The sequence below is a fragment of the Balaenoptera musculus genome, chromosome 7 (genome assembly GCF_009873245.2).
Source record: "Balaenoptera musculus isolate JJ_BM4_2016_0621 chromosome 7, mBalMus1.pri.v3, whole genome shotgun sequence".
Classification (NCBI taxonomy): domain Eukaryota; kingdom Metazoa; phylum Chordata; class Mammalia; order Artiodactyla; family Balaenopteridae; genus Balaenoptera; species Balaenoptera musculus.
This window is the reverse complement of record NC_045791.1, coordinates 94,329,033-94,346,190: the sequence shown is the minus strand read 5'-3', so window position 1 is coordinate 94,346,190 and position 17,158 is coordinate 94,329,033. Positions and strand designations below refer to the sequence as shown.

The 17,158-nt window shown below is 42.3% G+C and overlaps 1 protein-coding gene and 1 long non-coding RNA gene across 2 annotated transcripts in view; both read right to left on the bottom strand.

The window, feature by feature from the left end:
• The window catches only part of LOC118897921 (sterol 26-hydroxylase, mitochondrial), a 45,923-nt gene extending 29,184 nt beyond the window's left edge, over nt 1-16,739 (bottom strand). Inside the window, exon 1 of the mRNA XM_036857558.1 lies at nt 15,934-16,739. Within this exon, the coding sequence (XP_036713453.1) occupies nt 15,934-16,203 (270 nt within the window). The 5' untranslated portion in view covers nt 16,204-16,739. The remainder of the gene's footprint in view (nt 1-15,933) is intronic.
• On the bottom strand, nt 2,903-8,924 carry LOC118897923. The gene is made up of 3 exons (XR_005020572.1): nt 8,911-8,924; nt 6,943-6,946; nt 2,903-3,010 (listed from the first exon to the last, which is right to left on the bottom strand). It is a non-coding gene; the product is annotated as an uncharacterized LOC118897923 (long non-coding RNA).
• Nucleotides 16,740-17,158: the final 419 nt, after the last annotated feature.

The window sequence follows — 17,158 nt, the reverse complement described above, 5'->3', positions numbered from 1 at the left end:
CCCAAATGAGTTTCACATGGACCAACCCTCACCCCAATTCCTGCTTTTTGTCATTTTTCACTTCCCTGACTCTTTTCAAGCCCCTGCCATCCCACACCTGACTCCCTCACTCTCCCTTTAAAACGCCAGTCACCTCTGCACAAATTGGAAAGGAGTTACTCTCTTTCCCCTACTGTCAGTAGTTCCTGAACAAAATCTGTTTTCACCACTTTAACTAATGCCCAACTGTGCTTATCTTTGACAGTTGTGTGGACCTTAAGAACTCAAAATATAACACTGAGCCAAAAAGTGGAAACAATGCAAATATCATCAGCAGATGGATGGATGAACAAAGTGGAGTATATCCTTATAATGCAATATTATTCATCCATTAAAAAGGAATAAAGTACTGACACATGTACAACATGGATGAACCTTGAAAGCATCATGCTAAGTAAAAGAAGCCTTTCACAATAGATTACATATTGAATGAGTCCACTTATATGAAATGTCCATAACAGGCAAATCCATAGAGACAGAAAGTAGATTAGTGGTTGCCAGGGACTGATGAGGGAATGGGGAGCAGGGAGTTCCTGCCAAAGAGTATGAGGTTTCTTTCTGGGGTGATTAAAATATTCTAAAATTGATGTGGTGATGGTTGCACAACTCTGTGAATATACTAAAAACCACTTAATTGTTCAATGGGTGAGTTGTATGGTATGTGATTATATCTCAATAAAGTTGTTACAAGAAAAAAAACATTAAAATCATCCAAAATCTCCCCTCAAAAAAATTGATACTGCATTGCGATGTTCTATTCTCCTACTTAGAGGCCTGTTTGGTTTACTGATAGTGGGTTCCTTAAGGAGGCTCTCAGCACAGAAAAACAACACTAAAACAGCAAGTAAATAGTCCTGAGGACAAAAGTGAACTCACAAATACTAAGTACTGTTTTGCCAGTGTCGACAAACCTGGCACGAAAAGCTGGCAGCCATCAGGTAGATAAACAGAAGGAGAGATGTAACTTCAAGCACAGGCCTCTCTTTTGCCTACACTGACCAATGCCAGAAAGAAGGCATCATTCAGGGTCAAAGGTAAAGAGGAATCCAGCTGGCACAGCCATGACTCAGTGCTGTCCAAGTGTCAACAGGAGTTTAGCCCTAACCCCCTCACACAAGTGGAATTTACATTTCCAAGTGACAGAGGGTGCTAAATAACTAACAGCATTCCCAAGTTCTCCTTGCTCTGAACCTTGTCTTGAATGCTCTTCTGTAAGATCAGACCAAGCCAGTGGCACCATTTGAACTCATGATGAGCAGAATTACTTGTATTTTTTATTATGAAGATTTTAATGTGGATAATTAAAGAAAATAACATTATAAACACCCATGTACCCTCCCTCCAGAATTAAGATCTGTTAATATCTGTCATATTTGCTTCAAATCTTTTTAAAAAATGAAAACATTTCATAAAATAGATAGCTAGTGGGAAGCAGCCGCATAGCACAGGGAGATCAGCTCAGTGTTTTGTGACCACCTAGAGGGGTGGGATAAGGAGGGTGGGAGGGAGACGCAAGAGGGAGGGGATATGGGGATATATGTATATGTATAGCTGATTCAGTTTGTTATAAAGCAGAAACTAATACATCATTGTAAATCATTTATACTCCAATAAAGATGTTAAAAAAAAATATGTCAACAAAAAAAAAAAAAGAAAAGAAAACATTTCAGATTCAAAGTCCTCTTCTTATCTTTCCCTATGCCTTCCCTCCCCAGAGCAACCACTATCTTGAATTTGAAATATGCTCTTTCTGTCAATATTTATATAATTTTACTACATCACAATGATAGCCCATATTATTTTCACGTGGTTGTTAATTTATAGAAATAGTATTCTACAGTACATATCATTCTATACTCAACTTTGGTTCTGAGTTCTAATTTTTTTATTGAAGTACAGTTGATTTACACTGTTCTGTTAGTTTCTGGTGTACAGCAAAGTGATTCAGTTATATATAATAACTCAGATTCTTTTCTCATATAGGTTATTACAAGATATTGAATATAGTTCCCTGTGCTATACAGTAGGTCCCTGCTGTTTACCTATTTTATATATAATAGTGTATATCTCTTAATCCCAAACTTCTAATTTATCCCTCCCCCTGCCAAGTTCTATATTGAGATATAAAAAGTTTGTGCGTTCATTATGACTATGGCATAGTGTTCCATTGTATGAATATGTCACAATCTATTTATCCTGCAGATGGGCATTTAACATATTTCTAAATTTTTGGTTTTACAAACAAAGCCGCAAAAAAAATTTTTTTGTGCATGTGTGCAGCCATTACTTCAATATTTATAAAAAGGTCTGCTTTTATGCAAGACAGAAGCACTGTCATAAAGTTACAAAGATATGTACCAGATAGGTGGACAGTAAGAATTTTCCTCTGATTTTGTACCAGAGAGAAACAATGGGCTGAAAGTAGAGGCAGATCTAAGGGTAATCCAAGAAAAGGCCTTGCCTGGGACGCCCTCAGAGAGGCTGTTAGGAAAACAGAAGCGGCGCCCCCAACCCGCACCCCTCACACACCCAGAGGCAAACCTCAGTAAGCTGTGCACCTTTGCTTGCAAGCTGGGATGGTCTAGAGTGGAACAATGAGAGTATTCAAGAACAAGGAGAAGATGACCAGCAATGGACGCACAGCTAAAAAGAGGATGCAGACGCAGAAGTGGACATCAAAAGTAAGGACCCAGAGCCAAACAGGGGTACAAGAGGAAAGGCCATCAGAAGATCTCAAAATATTATGCTGGACCAGGAAGCACTAGGTCAGCCATGCTTTATCTCTTGCTCTCCATTCTTTTGTTGTTGTTTTTTAAATTGTAAAAGGCAATATATATGTACACTGTTAAAATGCAAAGGGTACAAAAAGACCCAAAAGATGGTGAACTATGCCTGGGCAGGGCGAAGCCAGAGGAAACTCTGGTGGAGGTCCGTAGCAGTCTTGCAATATAACGTAAGTCTTGGGACTTCCCTGGTGGCGCAGTGGTTAAGAATCCACCTGCCAATGCAGGGGACACGGGTTCGAGCTCTGGTCCAGGAAGATCCCACATGCCGCGGAGCAACTAAGCCCATGTGCCACAACTACTGAGCCTGCGCTCTAGAGCCTGCAAGCCACAACTACTGAGACCGCGTGTCACAACTGCTGAAGCCCACGTGGCTAGAGCCCGTGCTCTGCAACAAGAGAAGCTACCGCAATGAGAAGCCTGCGCACCGCAACGAAGAGTAGAGCCCGCTCACCACAACTAGAGAAAGCCCGCGTGCAGCAATGAAGACCCAAAGCAGCCAAAAATAAATAAATAAATGTATTTTTTAAAAAAAGTAAGTCTTCCTCCTAACTCTCATCTCCAGACTCCAAGACCCCTACAGAGAGGTAACCATCATTACCAATTTCTTGTGTGTCCTCCCAGGGATATTTTATGCACATACAAATATATATATATATATATGAATATACCCCTCACACTTTTTATCCACAAATGATGGCATATTATATAGTTTTGCACCTTACTTTCTTCCCATCTCTTACCAAGCAATTCATATTAATACACATAGATCTGCCCCTTTTATTTTTAATGGTTGCATAAAATTCCATTGTATGAATGTACTGTAATTTATTTAATTAGTTCCCTACTGGGATATGTAAGTCATTCTAACATTTCCCAATCAGAAATATTGCTATCTTGAAAAGTGTGTAATATTTCTTTGACCACAAATTTTATCCGTAAGATAAAAATTCTGGCAGTGCATTTGCTAAGTCGGTATGACTCACACTTTATACCTTAATACCTAGTTTCAAATTTCCCACCCCTGAAGCTTTAAAGAGCTACATTATATTCCACCAGAGTCTCAAGGACAATCTGTAAACATCTGCCAGATGAGACTGTAAAACACTCAAGCCAAGTCAAGGTAACTGGAGGATAATCTCTGGAAGGCTTGATGGTAACATGAGTACTGGGAAAGAAAATCCAGCTAATCAATGGTATTAGCCAAACTGAAGAAAGAATGTGTTAACAGGATGGGAGTGGCCATTACAAAACCCAGAAGTAGGAGCCAAAGGGCAAAAATAGGCAGCATTTATCTCTGAAGAGAGAGAGATACTTAATCTAATGGACAGGCACCAGAGAAGCACATTCAACCAGGTTTCTCCAAGGCCTAGATGAAATTTTTTTCCATACAATTCTACTGCTTTAGTTCTGGGGTCCCTGCACACCAAGCAGTCCACTAATGTAGTTACTAATTTCTCTCCCTAGGTACGTGAATTCTAGGAAGAGGTTAGGTGTATTAAAGAGGGCCACATATTTTTTGACATCTCTCCCATTAATAGTTCAGGTCTACATCTTCTTCTCTAGAATCTGGGTGGGCTCTGTAACTGCTTTGATGTGTAGAATACAGCAGGAATGATGCTATGCCAGTTTCCAGAACCAGGCTTTAAGAAACTGGCAACTTCCACTTTCTGTCTCTTGGAATATTCATCCTGGGGGAAACCAGCACCCTGTAAGAAGTCTGACTATGCAGAGACCCCCATGCTGCGAGGAAGCCCAGGTTAGTCATGTGGGGAAAGAAATAGCCATTCTGGCCAAACCAGCCCAGGCATCCAACATGCAATTGAAGAAGCCATTTTGGAAATTCCAGCCCCAGCAGATGTGACATGGAGAAAAGCTAAGGAAGCCAGCCAAAAACCAGACCTGAGGCCCAAACATATGGTCCCACTTGAGCCATCCCAGCCATCTTCAGCCATTCAAACTAAAGCCCCACTCCACTGTGAAGCAGAGATAAGCCATTTTTGATGTGCACTGCCCAAATTCCTGACTCACAAAATCATGAGTATAACAAAATGTTGTTTTAAGCCACTGTGTTTTGGGATAGTTTGTTAGGTAGGAATAACTAGAATAGAGGGCTTCTATGTGATGGGGTATAAGATCCCTGGGAGGGCTAACTTTTGTAAATAAATACTCCAATTCACAATTTGTTTCTGTGTGTTTGACCAATATGGGTCAGTCCCCAATAGTCTACCCATGCTGAATGAACTGACAAAATTTAGTTTCTGAACCTAGAAAGCTAAGACCTGATGGGCCAGCTTGATCAATCTGCCCACCTCCCTCACTGTCCCTTTTTCACTCTATCTTATGTCAAACAACTCAGATCAGGGATCTGAGAAGAATCTCACAAAGAAGTTTACCACTAGATGTAGCTACTGCTCAGTACCACTCATAGCCCTTTGACTGGTACATGAAATGTATTCATTCATCAAACATTGTCAAAAACCTCCCCTGTATCCAGAACTGTGCCTGATGCTGGGGGACACAGAGCTGGGAAAGACATAGGCCCTCAGAGGTTCACAGCCCAATCTCTAAGCTATATAAACAGGCAATGGTAAGAAACATGTGCCCTTAAATATGTGACAGACTTAAAGGGAGAAATAGATAACAATATAATAATAGTAGGAGACTTTAATACCCCACTTCATCATCCACACAGAAAATCAATACAGAAACATTGGCCTTAAATGACACATTAAACCAGATGAACTTAACAGACATATACAGAATATTCTACCCAAAAGCAACAGAATACATTCTTTTCAAGCACGCATGGAACATTCTCCAGGATACATCAAATGTTAGGCCACAAAACAAAACTTAATAAATTTAAGAAGACTGAAATCCAATCAGGCATCTTTTCCCACACAATTGTACGAAACTAGAAATCAACTGCAAGGACTTCCCTGGTGGCGCAGTGGTTAAGAATCCACCTGCCAATGCAGGGGATACAGGTTTGAGCCCTGGTCTGGGAAGATCCCACATGCCGTGGAGCAACTAAGCCCGTGTGCCACAACTGCTGAGCTTGCACTCTAGAGCCCACGAGCCACAACTACTGAGCCCGTGTGCCACAACTACTGAAGCCCGTGCGCCTAGAGCCCATGCTCTGCAACAAGAGAAGCCACCATAATGAGAAGCCTGTGCACTGCAACGAAGAGTAGCCCCCACTTGTTGCAACCAGAGAAAGCCCGTGCGCAGCAACAAAGACCCAATGCAGCCAGAAATAATTTAATTAATTAATTAATTTTAAAAAAGAAATCAACTGCAAGAAGAAATCTGGAAAATTCACAGATATGTGGAGATTAAACAACATGCTACTGAACAACCACTAGGTCAAAGAAGAAATCAAAAGAGAAATTAAAAAAAAACTAAAGATGAATGAAAATGGAAAACACAACATAGCAAAACTTAAAGTGAGGGGTGCCTGGGAAAAGGAGGCTGGGGCCTCAAACGTCTGCTTGAGGAATTTAAAGCTGATTCCTCAGGACCTGTAGGGATTCCTGAGCAGGGGAGCAATTAATCAAACATGCTTTTAGGGGCACTGACATGGCAATGTGCATGGATAGATTGTCAGGGCAGATCAAGCAGTAAGGGAGATCAAGCAGGAGGGAACATGCAGACACCATCCCTTCCCAGAGTCTCTATGGGGCTGCTCATGCTGCCAGCAGAACTGCAGACAAGCAAGGAGGCTGACCTGGTGGTGGAGCTGCTGGAGCTACTGGAGCTGCTGGAGCTGGAAAAGATATCTTCTGCGCTGGGCAGAAAAAGCCCACCAGGTTCAGAAGGTCACGGATCATCTGGCCTTTGATGCTGATGTCCAGTGGAGGGTGGGAATGGAGGCTTCAGGGAAAGGATGCAAAGAATGGCAAAAGCCAAAACTTATGGGAAGCAGCAAAAGTAGGTCCAAGAAGGAAGTTCACAGCAATAAATGCCTACATTAAGAAACAAGAAAGATTAAAAAAAATAAGAAAGAGAGAGAGAGAAAGATCTCGAATAACCTAACTTTACACCTCAAGGAACTAGAAAAAGGAGGACAAATTAACCTCAAAGTTAGTAGAAGGAACCATAAACAAGACAAAAAGACAACCCTCAGAATGGGAGAAAATATTTGCAAATGAAGCAACTGACAAAGGATTAATCTCCAAAATTTACAAGCAGCTCATGCAGCTCTATATCAAAAAAACAAACAACCCAATCAAAAAATGGCTGGAAGACCTAAATAGACATTTCTCCAAAGAAAACATACAGATGGGCAACAAACACATGAAAAGATGCTCAACATCACTAATTATTAGAGAAATGCAAATCAAAACTACAATGAGGTATCGCTTCACACTGGTCAGAATGGCCGTCATCAAAAAATCTACAAACAACAAATGCTGGAGAGGGTGTGGAGAAAAGGGAACCCTCTTACACTGTTGGTGGGAATGTAAATTCATACAGCCACTATGGAGAACAGTATGGAGGTTCTTTAAAAAACTAAAAATAGAACTACCATATGACCCAGCAATCCTACTACTGGGCATATACCCTGAGAAAACCATAATTCAAAAAGACACATGCACCCCAATGTTCATTGCAGCACTATTTACAATAGCCAGGACATGGAAGCAACCTAAATGCCCATCAACAGAGGAATGGATAAAGAAGATATGGTACATATATACAATGGAATGTTACTCAGCCAGAAAAAGGAATGAAATTGGGTCATTTGCAGAGACGTGGATGGACCTAGAGTCTGTCATACAGAGTGGAGTAAGTCAGAAAGAGAAAAACAAATATCGTATATTAATGCATATATGTGGACTCTAGAAAAATAGTATAGATAATTTTATTTGCAAAGCAGAAAGAGGGACACAGACGTAGAGAACAAAAGTATGGATACCAAGGGAGAAAGGGCTGGGGGATGAATTGGGAGATTGGGATTGACAAATATACACTATTGATACTATGTACAAAACAGATAACTAATGAGAACATACTGTTTAGCACAGGGAACTCTACTCAGTGCTCTGTGGTGACCTAAATGGGAAGGAAATCCAAAAAAGAGGGGATATATGTATATGTATAGCTGATTCACTTTGCTGTACAGCAGAAACTAACACAGCATTGTAAAACAACTATATTCCAATAAAAATTAATTTTAAAAAGTTAGTAGAAGGAAGGAAATAACAAAGATCTGAGCAGAAATAAATCAGAGACTAAAAAGACTATAGAAAAGATCACTGAAACTAAGAGATGGCTTTTTAAAAAGCTAAACAAAATAAACAAATCTTTAGCTAGACTCACCAAGAAAAAAAGAGGACTCAGATAAATAAAATCAGAAATGAAAGAGGAGACATTACAACTGATACCACAGAAACACAAAGGATCACAAGAGACTATTGTGAACAATTATATGCCAACAAATTGAACAACCTACAAGAAATGGATAAATTCCTAGAAACATACATTGTACCAAGACTGAAGCATGAAGAAACAGAAAATCTGAACAGATCAATTATTAGTATAAAGACTGAATCAGTCACCAACAAAAAAAAAAATCAAACCTCCCAACAAACAAAAGTCAAAGACCAGGCGGCTTCACTGGTGAATTCTACCAAATATATTAAAGAAGAATTAATACTAAACTTTCTCAAACTCTTCCAAAAAGAAAAAAAGAAAAAGAAGGGGAGGGGACAATTCCAAACCCATTTTATGAGGCTGGAATTTCCCTAATACTAAAACCAGACAAGGACAGTACAAGAAAAGAAAATACAGGCCAATATCCCTGATGAACATAAATGAAAAAAATCTTCAATAAAATATTAGCAAACCAAATTCAACAGTACATAAAAAACCACAAACAAACAAACAAACAAAAAAACCATTCATCATGATCAAGAGGAATTCATTCCAGGGATGAAAGGATGGTTCAACAACTGCAAATCAATCAATGTAATACAACATATTAGCAAAATGAAGGATAAAAATCATAAGATCATATCAATAGATCCAGAAAAAGCATTTGACAAAATTCCACATCCATTTATGACAAAAACTCTCATAAAACTGGGTATAGGGGCTTCCCTGGTGGTGCAGTGGTTAAGAATCCACCTGTTAATGCAGGGGTCATAGGTTCAAGCCCTGGTCTGGGAAGGTCCCACATGCCGTGGAGCAACTAAGCCCGTGTGCCACAACTACTGAGCCTGAGCTCTAGAGCCCACGAGCCACAACTACTGAAGCCCGCGTGCCTAGAGCCCGTGCTCCGCAACAAGAGAAGCCACCACAATGAGAAGCCCGCACACTGCAACAAAGAGTAGCCCCTGCTCACTGCAACTAGAGAAAGCCCACTTGCAGCAACAAAGACCCAATGCAGCCATAAATAAATAAATAAATATGTTTAAAAACACCCCAAAAACTGGGTATAGAGAGAATGAACCTTAACATAATAAAGGCCATATATGACAAACCCATAGCTAACATCATAGTCAATGTTGAAAAGCTGAAGGCTTTTCCTGTAAGATCAGGAAAAAGACAAGGATGGCCACTCTTGCCATTTTTATTCAACATAGTATTGGTAGTCCTAGACAGAGCAATTAGGTCAGGAAAAAAAAAAAAAGCATCCAAATCAGAAAAGAAGAGGTAAAACTATCACTATTTGCAGATGACATGATACTATATATCAAAAACCCTAAAGACTCCACCAAAACAACTGTTAGAACTAATAAATGAATTCAGTAAACTTGCAGGATACAAAATCAAAATACAAAAATCAGTTTATTTCTATTCACTAATAACAAACTATCAGAAAGAGAAATTAAGAAAACACTCCCATTTACGACTGTATCAAAAAGAATAAAATGCCCAGGAATAAATTTAACCAAAGAGGTAAAAGACCTGTACACTGAAAACTATGACATTGAAGAAAGAAGTTAAAGAAGACACAAATAAATGGGAAGATACTCCATGCTCATGGATGGGAAGAATTACTATTGTTAAAATGTCCATACTACCCAAAGCAATCTACAGATTCAATGCAATTCCTACTAAAATTCCAATGGCATTTTTCACAGAAATAAATAAACAATCCTAAAATTTGTATGGAACTGCAAATGACCCCGAATAGCCAAAGCAATCTTGAGAAAGGAGAACAAAGCTGGAGGCATCATGTTTCCTGATTTCAATCTACATTACAAAGCTATAGTAATCAAAACAGTATGGTATTGGCATAAACACACACATATAGATCAGAATAGAAAGAAATAGAAAGATCAGAAATAAACCCACACATATATGGTAAATTAATTTATGACAAGGGAGCAAAGAATATATAATGGAGAAAGGACAGCCTCTTCAATAAATGGTATTGGGAAAACTGGATAGCCACATGCAAAAGAATGAAATAGGATTACTATCTTACACCATACACAAAAATTAACTCAAAATGGATGAAAGACTTGAACTTAAGATCTGAAACCATAAAAACCCCAGAAGAAAATATAGGTGGTAAACTCCTTGACATCAGTCTTGATGATGATTTTTTGAATTTGACACCAAAAGCAAAGGTAACAAAAGCAAAAATAAACAAGCAGGACTACATTAAACTAAATAGCTTCTGCACAGCAAAGGAGACCATCAACAAAATGAAAAGACAACCTACTAAATGGGAGTAAATATTTGTAAATCATATATCTGATAAGTGTTAATATCCAAAATATATGAAGAACTCATATAACTCAATAGCAAAACAAACAAAATCCAATTAAAATACGGGCAGAGGATCTGATTTGACATTTTTCCAGAGAAGACATACAGATGGCCAACAGGTAAATGAAAAGGTACTCAACATCACTAGTCACCAGGGAAGTGCAAATCAAAACTACAATGAGATATCACCTTGCACGATAGAATGGCTAAAAGACAAAAAAGTAAGAGTTGGCAAGGATGTAGAGAAAAGGGAACCCTCGTGCAGTGTTGGTGGGAATGTAAACTGGTGCAGCTACAATGGAAAACAGTATGGCGGTTTCTCAAAAAATTAAAAATAGAACTACCATATGATCTCACAGTCCCACTTCTGAGTATTTATCCAAAGAAAACGAAAACACTAAACTCAAAAAGATAAATGGACCCTCATGCTCACTGCAGCAGTATTCACAATAGCCAAGACATGGAAGCATGGAAGCAACCTAAGCGTCCATCAATGGATGAATGTATAAAGAAAATGCGATGCGCGCACACACACATCCAGAAATATTATTCAGCTATAAAAAAGAAGGAAATCCTGCCATTTACAACAACATGGATGGACCCTGAGGAAATTATGCTAAGTGAAATAAGTCAGACAGAGAAAAACAAATACTGAATGATCTCATGTGTATGTGGAATCTAAAAATTAAACAAACCAAAACAAAACTCATACATACGGAGAACCGATTGGTGGTTGCCAGAGATGGGCATGGAAGGAGGGCAAATGCATGAAGGTGGTCAAAAAGTACAAACTTCCAGTTATAAAATAAATAAGTGGGCGTTACAAGATTACATCCTGGGATGTAATGCACAGCATGGTGACTATAACAACACTGTATTGTATATTTGGAAGTTACTAAAAGAGTAAATCTTAAAAGTTCTCATCACAAGAAAAAAAATTTTGTAACTATATATAAAAAAAAGAGGGGCTTCCCTGGCGGCACAGTGGTTGAGAATCTGCCTGCTAATGCAGGGGACATGGGTTCGAGCCCTGGTCTGGGAAGATCCCACATGCCGCAGAGCGACTAGGCCCGTGAGCCACAATTGCTGAGCCTGCGCGTCTGGAGCCTGTGCTCCGCAACGGGAGAGGCCACGATAGTGAGAGGCCCGCGCACCGCGATGAAGAGTGGCCCCCACTTGCCGCAACAAGAGAAGGCCCTCGCACAGAAACGAAGACCCAACACAGCCATAAATAAAAATAAATATATAAATAAAACAAAAAAAAAGAAACATGATACATGAAATGACAAATATGTACAGGAAGCATTAGGGAGACACAGGAGGGGTCACCAACCCAGGTAGTCCACAATGAGAGCTACAGAATAGACAGCTGATCTCATCATTCTCAGGGTCAACATCTTTGAAAGATATCACTTTGTCACATAAATTTACATATAAATTTAACATATGTTCACATTTCACTTTTTCAGCACTCTTGTCATTATTTTAGTTAGAAAAGAGAGAGGAACGGGTATTTATGGACTAGCAAGGCTTTCACATGTCCCAATTCCCACTCCAACCCCTTAAAGTCCTACAATGCTTCCCTAAGCTGATTTTATTAATTTTATGTGTGATACGCAGTTTTTGACAACTGAGGGTGCAGGAGACATTATGGTCAGCTGCCCTTATATCAATTCCTGTTCTCCTCCTTGTGCGGCAGCCGTCTGTTTAGGTGGCAGGGCCCCCAACCCCAGCTTTAGGAGTAAGCCTGCATGAGTCTAAGCTAGAGTACACCTATGGCCACTATGATGGGTTCAGGAATGGGCAATTAACCCAGCCCAGTCAACTAAGTTCTGTGAGACAGCAGAACCAAGAGAACTGCAGAACAGAACTGTGGCTTTGATGGTCTCGTGAATCACTAGAGCAAACTATACCTGAAGGGCACACAACTATTAGACTTTTCCATTACAGGAACCAATAAAGCTGCTTTATAGTTTAAGCCGGTGAGAGTGGCAACCAAATGGATTTGAACTGATACAAAGTGGGTCACTGGAAGCATCCTCTTTCTCAATAGGGGTATTAACTGGCTTTTATAGATGTGCAGCACTCCGCTGTTTACTAACTCACACCAGCCACATGTAGTGGGAAGGGCTAATATATTTCCCATGGAGCAGCCCAGGTTCATGTGATTCCAGATCTTTGGGATACAAAGGCCGGAGCCAGGAGGCTCTGCAAAATTCTAGTCCGGCCTCTCCTTTAAAAGTCCACACAGGGGGACTTCCCTGGAGGCGAAGTGGTTAAAAATCCGCCTGCCAGTGCAGGAGACACGGGTTCGAGCCCTGGTTCGGGAAGATCCCACGTGCCGCAGAGCAACTAAGCCCATGTGCCACAACTACTAAGCCCACGTGCTACAACTACTGAAGCCCACAGGCCTAGAGCCCGTGCTCCGCAACAAGAGAAGCCACCGCAATGAGAAGCCCACGCACCACAACGAAGAGTAGCCCCCGCTCGCCACAACTAGAGAAAGCCCGAGAGCAGCAACGAAGACCCAATGCAGCCAAAAATAAATTGATTTCAAAAAATAAAATAAAATAAAAGGCCAAACAGGGACTTCCCTGGTAGTCCAATGGTTAGGACTCCGTGCTCACAATGCAGGGGGCCCGGGTTCCACCCCTGGTCAGGGAACTAGATCCCACATGCCACAACTAAAAGAGCCCACATGCCGCAACTAAAAAGATCCCGTACGCCGCAATGAAGATCCCAACGAAGATCCCGTGATCCTGTGTGCTGCAGCTAAGACCCGGCACAGCCAAATAAATAAATAAATATATATATTTTTTTTAATGAAAAATAAATAAATGGCCACACACTCCTGGCTTTCTCCTGCTTCCTCCTCCACTTCCTAGGGCAGTCGAGAATTTCTTGGTAGTTACTGCTGCAGAGATAGTCCTGAGCAAAACTTCCCAATAAACTTTCCCTGAAAAATGGTGAGAAATCCTTAGTCCCCACCCTTGGGGCATTCACTGGGCTGCTCACATTTCTAGAGGTTAAATCAAGCAGGGGAAGCTTTCAGGACTCTGGTTTCTTGGCTTACTTGGTTTCTTGGAGCTGAGCACACAGGGAATAATTTTTTTTAACCATCTCCAAGTGCCTTGTGACCTGTCCACCATGCCTCAGAAACATGAACCCAACAGAGAAGACCCCAGGGGAGATGGCAGCAGCCCAGGCAGGTGCAGAGAAACTGTGTTCAGTCTGGACCTTCAAACCCTCACAGTCATTTTCTCCCTCATCATTAACTCCCAGTCCAACTTTCCCTGGGGGATGGCTCAGATAATGCCATACCCTTTGTCACCCGAGGCCCTCTCTGCCTCTCATGTCCAATCCATCCTACTGTACACACCATAACCTGGACAGTGTCCCTTGGAGGCCATCTTCATCCCATGCCTGCTCAATAGCTCACCATGGCTCCTCAGAAGAACCAGGACCCTTAGTCTGGCCTTCAATATCCTCCTCAAAGGCCTGTCGTATCCCAAGTCCCCACAGCTCCTCCTCATTTTTTACTACTGCCCAGCACAGCCACCTGGTGACCAGTCTGTTCATCAGCCCAGCCCAAGGCCTGTCTACTCCTGTCAATCACTGACAACCACACATGTGCCTGGATGGCACACTCGAATCAAAGGTCCCACTCCTCCCCCAGCCCTGGACTGGCTTCTCCTCCCAGGGCACTCAAGCTTTCTTTCTGAAATTAGCTGTTTGCTGATTTGTTTACTCCCTTGTTCCCCCTTTTCCCCAAAGGAGCATTTAACCCCCATGTGGGTATTGGCCACATCTCACCGAAGCTCAGCTCTTGGAAAAATGCCTGGGGCAGAGTGGTGCGTTAATATTTGTTAATAGTAATCAGAAAGACAAATCCCACGTGAATCTCTTCGGTTCACTTCCTAAAACCTCTCCAACTTAACCAACATTGGATTTTCCAGTCTCTGTCCATTGACAATGGGCGATCCATCCATCCCTGCCTCATATCAGTGTTCCACTGGATAAAACCTTCTTACTGGACATTGATTTCTTAATAACAAAAATGTACCTTTTCCTTAATGTCTATGATTTTGCTTTCACTCTCTGAGCAATGACATCTTTTTCTCCATCAAGGGGAAATTTACCCTGCAAATCGCCAAACCTCTGTAATCCTCCAGAAGCCATTTCCTCTGGAAGAAGTCTGTGGTAGCTGATATCACCATAGATATCACCACAGATAAATAGTGGTTCTATAACATCTGGCAGCTTATACACTTGCATGTGCTATTCTATTACCAAGATAGCTCCCTTCTCTCCCAACCTCTGTCCACTTTATTTTTTTTAATGTTTGAAATATTAATTTTATTAAGAAAGCATTTGATACTTGTATTAGATCATATCATCAATCACTTCATTTTTAAATGATGTGGCCTGAGGATACAATTAAAATATGGACTTTTCATTGATTCAACAAATATTTGAGCATTAACAAGTGCCAGGCTTGGAGATACAGGCCAAACAGGAGGATCCCTGCTTTCACAGGGCTTACATTCTTACAGGAGGGCAATATTAAAGAAATGTTTATATTTCTTATAAACATATAACACAGGGACTTCCCTGGTGGCGCAGTGGTTGAGAATCTGCCTGCCAACGCAGGGGACAGGGGTTCGAGCCCTGGTTCGGTAAGATCCCACGTGCCGCGGAGCAACTAAGCCTGTGCACCACAACTACGGAGCCTGCACTCTAGAGCCCATGCTCCGCAACAAGAGAAGCCACTGCAATGAGAAGCCCCCACTCGCCACAACTAGAGAAAGCCTGCGTACAGCAACGAAGACCCAATGCAGCCAAAAATAAATAAATTAAAAGTAAATAAATTAAAAAAAACATATAACACAGAGGAAGTGACAGAGAAAGAAGATGGTGCTTTACAAGAGCACATTAACAGGTGTCTAACCCAGCCCAGGGAAATCACAGAGACAAAAACAAGTGTTTAAGTAGAAGGGTGAAGACAACAGTTCACGCAGAGGGAACCTCCTAGACCCTAAGGCGGGGGAAGGACTTTCTAGGCTTAAGGAATTGGAAGAAGTCTAGAATGGGTGGAGTACCCAGTGTGAAAAGAGGAGTCAAGGAGATGAGACTGAATCTCAACCTCTGTCCACTTTAAACCTAGCCTCCCAAATCACCTCTAGCCCAGTGCCCTCCTGCTTCATACCACCCCTTGACCTGTTCATTTCAGTTCATAGCCCCTACAGATTTCCAGTGTATGACCACAGCCCCACTCGGTCCCGAGCTAAACGTGCCCTTCACTTTTTGTCCAACGTCTCCCCATCCCCAACTTCTCTGTCCGGGTGCGCACCACATCCCCTGGTCGCGAGGCCCCCCGCTCGGTTACCTGGAGCTGGTGCAAGTGCAGAACGTAGCCTTGCACCAACAGCTGGAATAAGAGACGCAGCCGCCCTGGCCCTGAAAGCTCCTCCAGGCTCCGCAGCCTCCGATCGCCAGGCCCGGTTCCGGGAGCCTCGGCTGCCTGGGCCGCAGGGAGGGCGCTGGGGATTGCGGCCTTGGCTCTGGCCCCGTGGGAGCCGAGGCCAGGGAGAGCCACCCGCGTCCCCAGCAGCGCCCACCGCAGCCTTGCGCAGCCCAGCGCACCCATACGATTCATGGCTCACGCCGCCACGCCTTTGGATCGCGAGTGCAGAGCGCCTGGAACTTGCCCAGAGACAAAACAGTAGGGGCGGGTTCAAGGGTACCGGTAGCCCAGGGCGGGCTGGACGAAGGCTGACCAGGCCCCTTACTGCTCACTTTTCCTCGCGGTCTTCAGTCCCTCCAAATAGGACCTAAGGGACTCGCAGAAGTCACCCTTTCCAACTGTAAGCCTCCTGGCTCGGGGAGGGGCCGGACAACGCCAAGCCAGAAGATGCACGGGGGACTTAGAGGAGACCCACAGAGCGCTGACGATGGCCGCCTCTTCCGCGACTCCCCCACCTCGCACTTCCGCGAACTCTCGAGGAGAACCTGAAGCTCGCTTGGTCTCAATTCCCGGCAGGAGGGCGGCAAAGTTCTCGGCAGCCCGGGAGCCTTCCAAGACGGGGAGGCCGGTTCGCCACCCCAGAGCGCCAGCGTCTCAGCTGTCCTCACTTCCCGGAGGGACCAGGAACCGGCTGCTGAGATTAAACCGGCCGCTGGCTTTTCCTGATAGCCTCCAGGGTTGATCCCGGAGTCTGAGGGCTGAGCGAGGAAAGAGCAAAAAATCCCCCTGAGCAAAAAAGCAAAGAGCAAAAACACCGACCCTGTCTCCAGGGTAATCTGATTCCTGGAGGGAGGAAGCCAAACAAACAAATTAAATATTAGGGTTTTTTAAAAATGCAGTTCTACCCCTCTCCCTCCCCACCACCCACATACTCCCTGGTCTGCTGAGGCAGGATTTCTCAAACTGCAGGTTGAGACCAGATTTAGTGAATGTGACCAAAATTATCTTTTAATAAGATAGAAAAGAACAAAATAGTACAGAAAATATTGCAAGAAGGAAAAGTATTATTTCATGAATTCTTTGTTTCATATATGTATATTCAAAGTACAAGTTTCAAAAAGTTAAAAACATGACTCATACACAAATA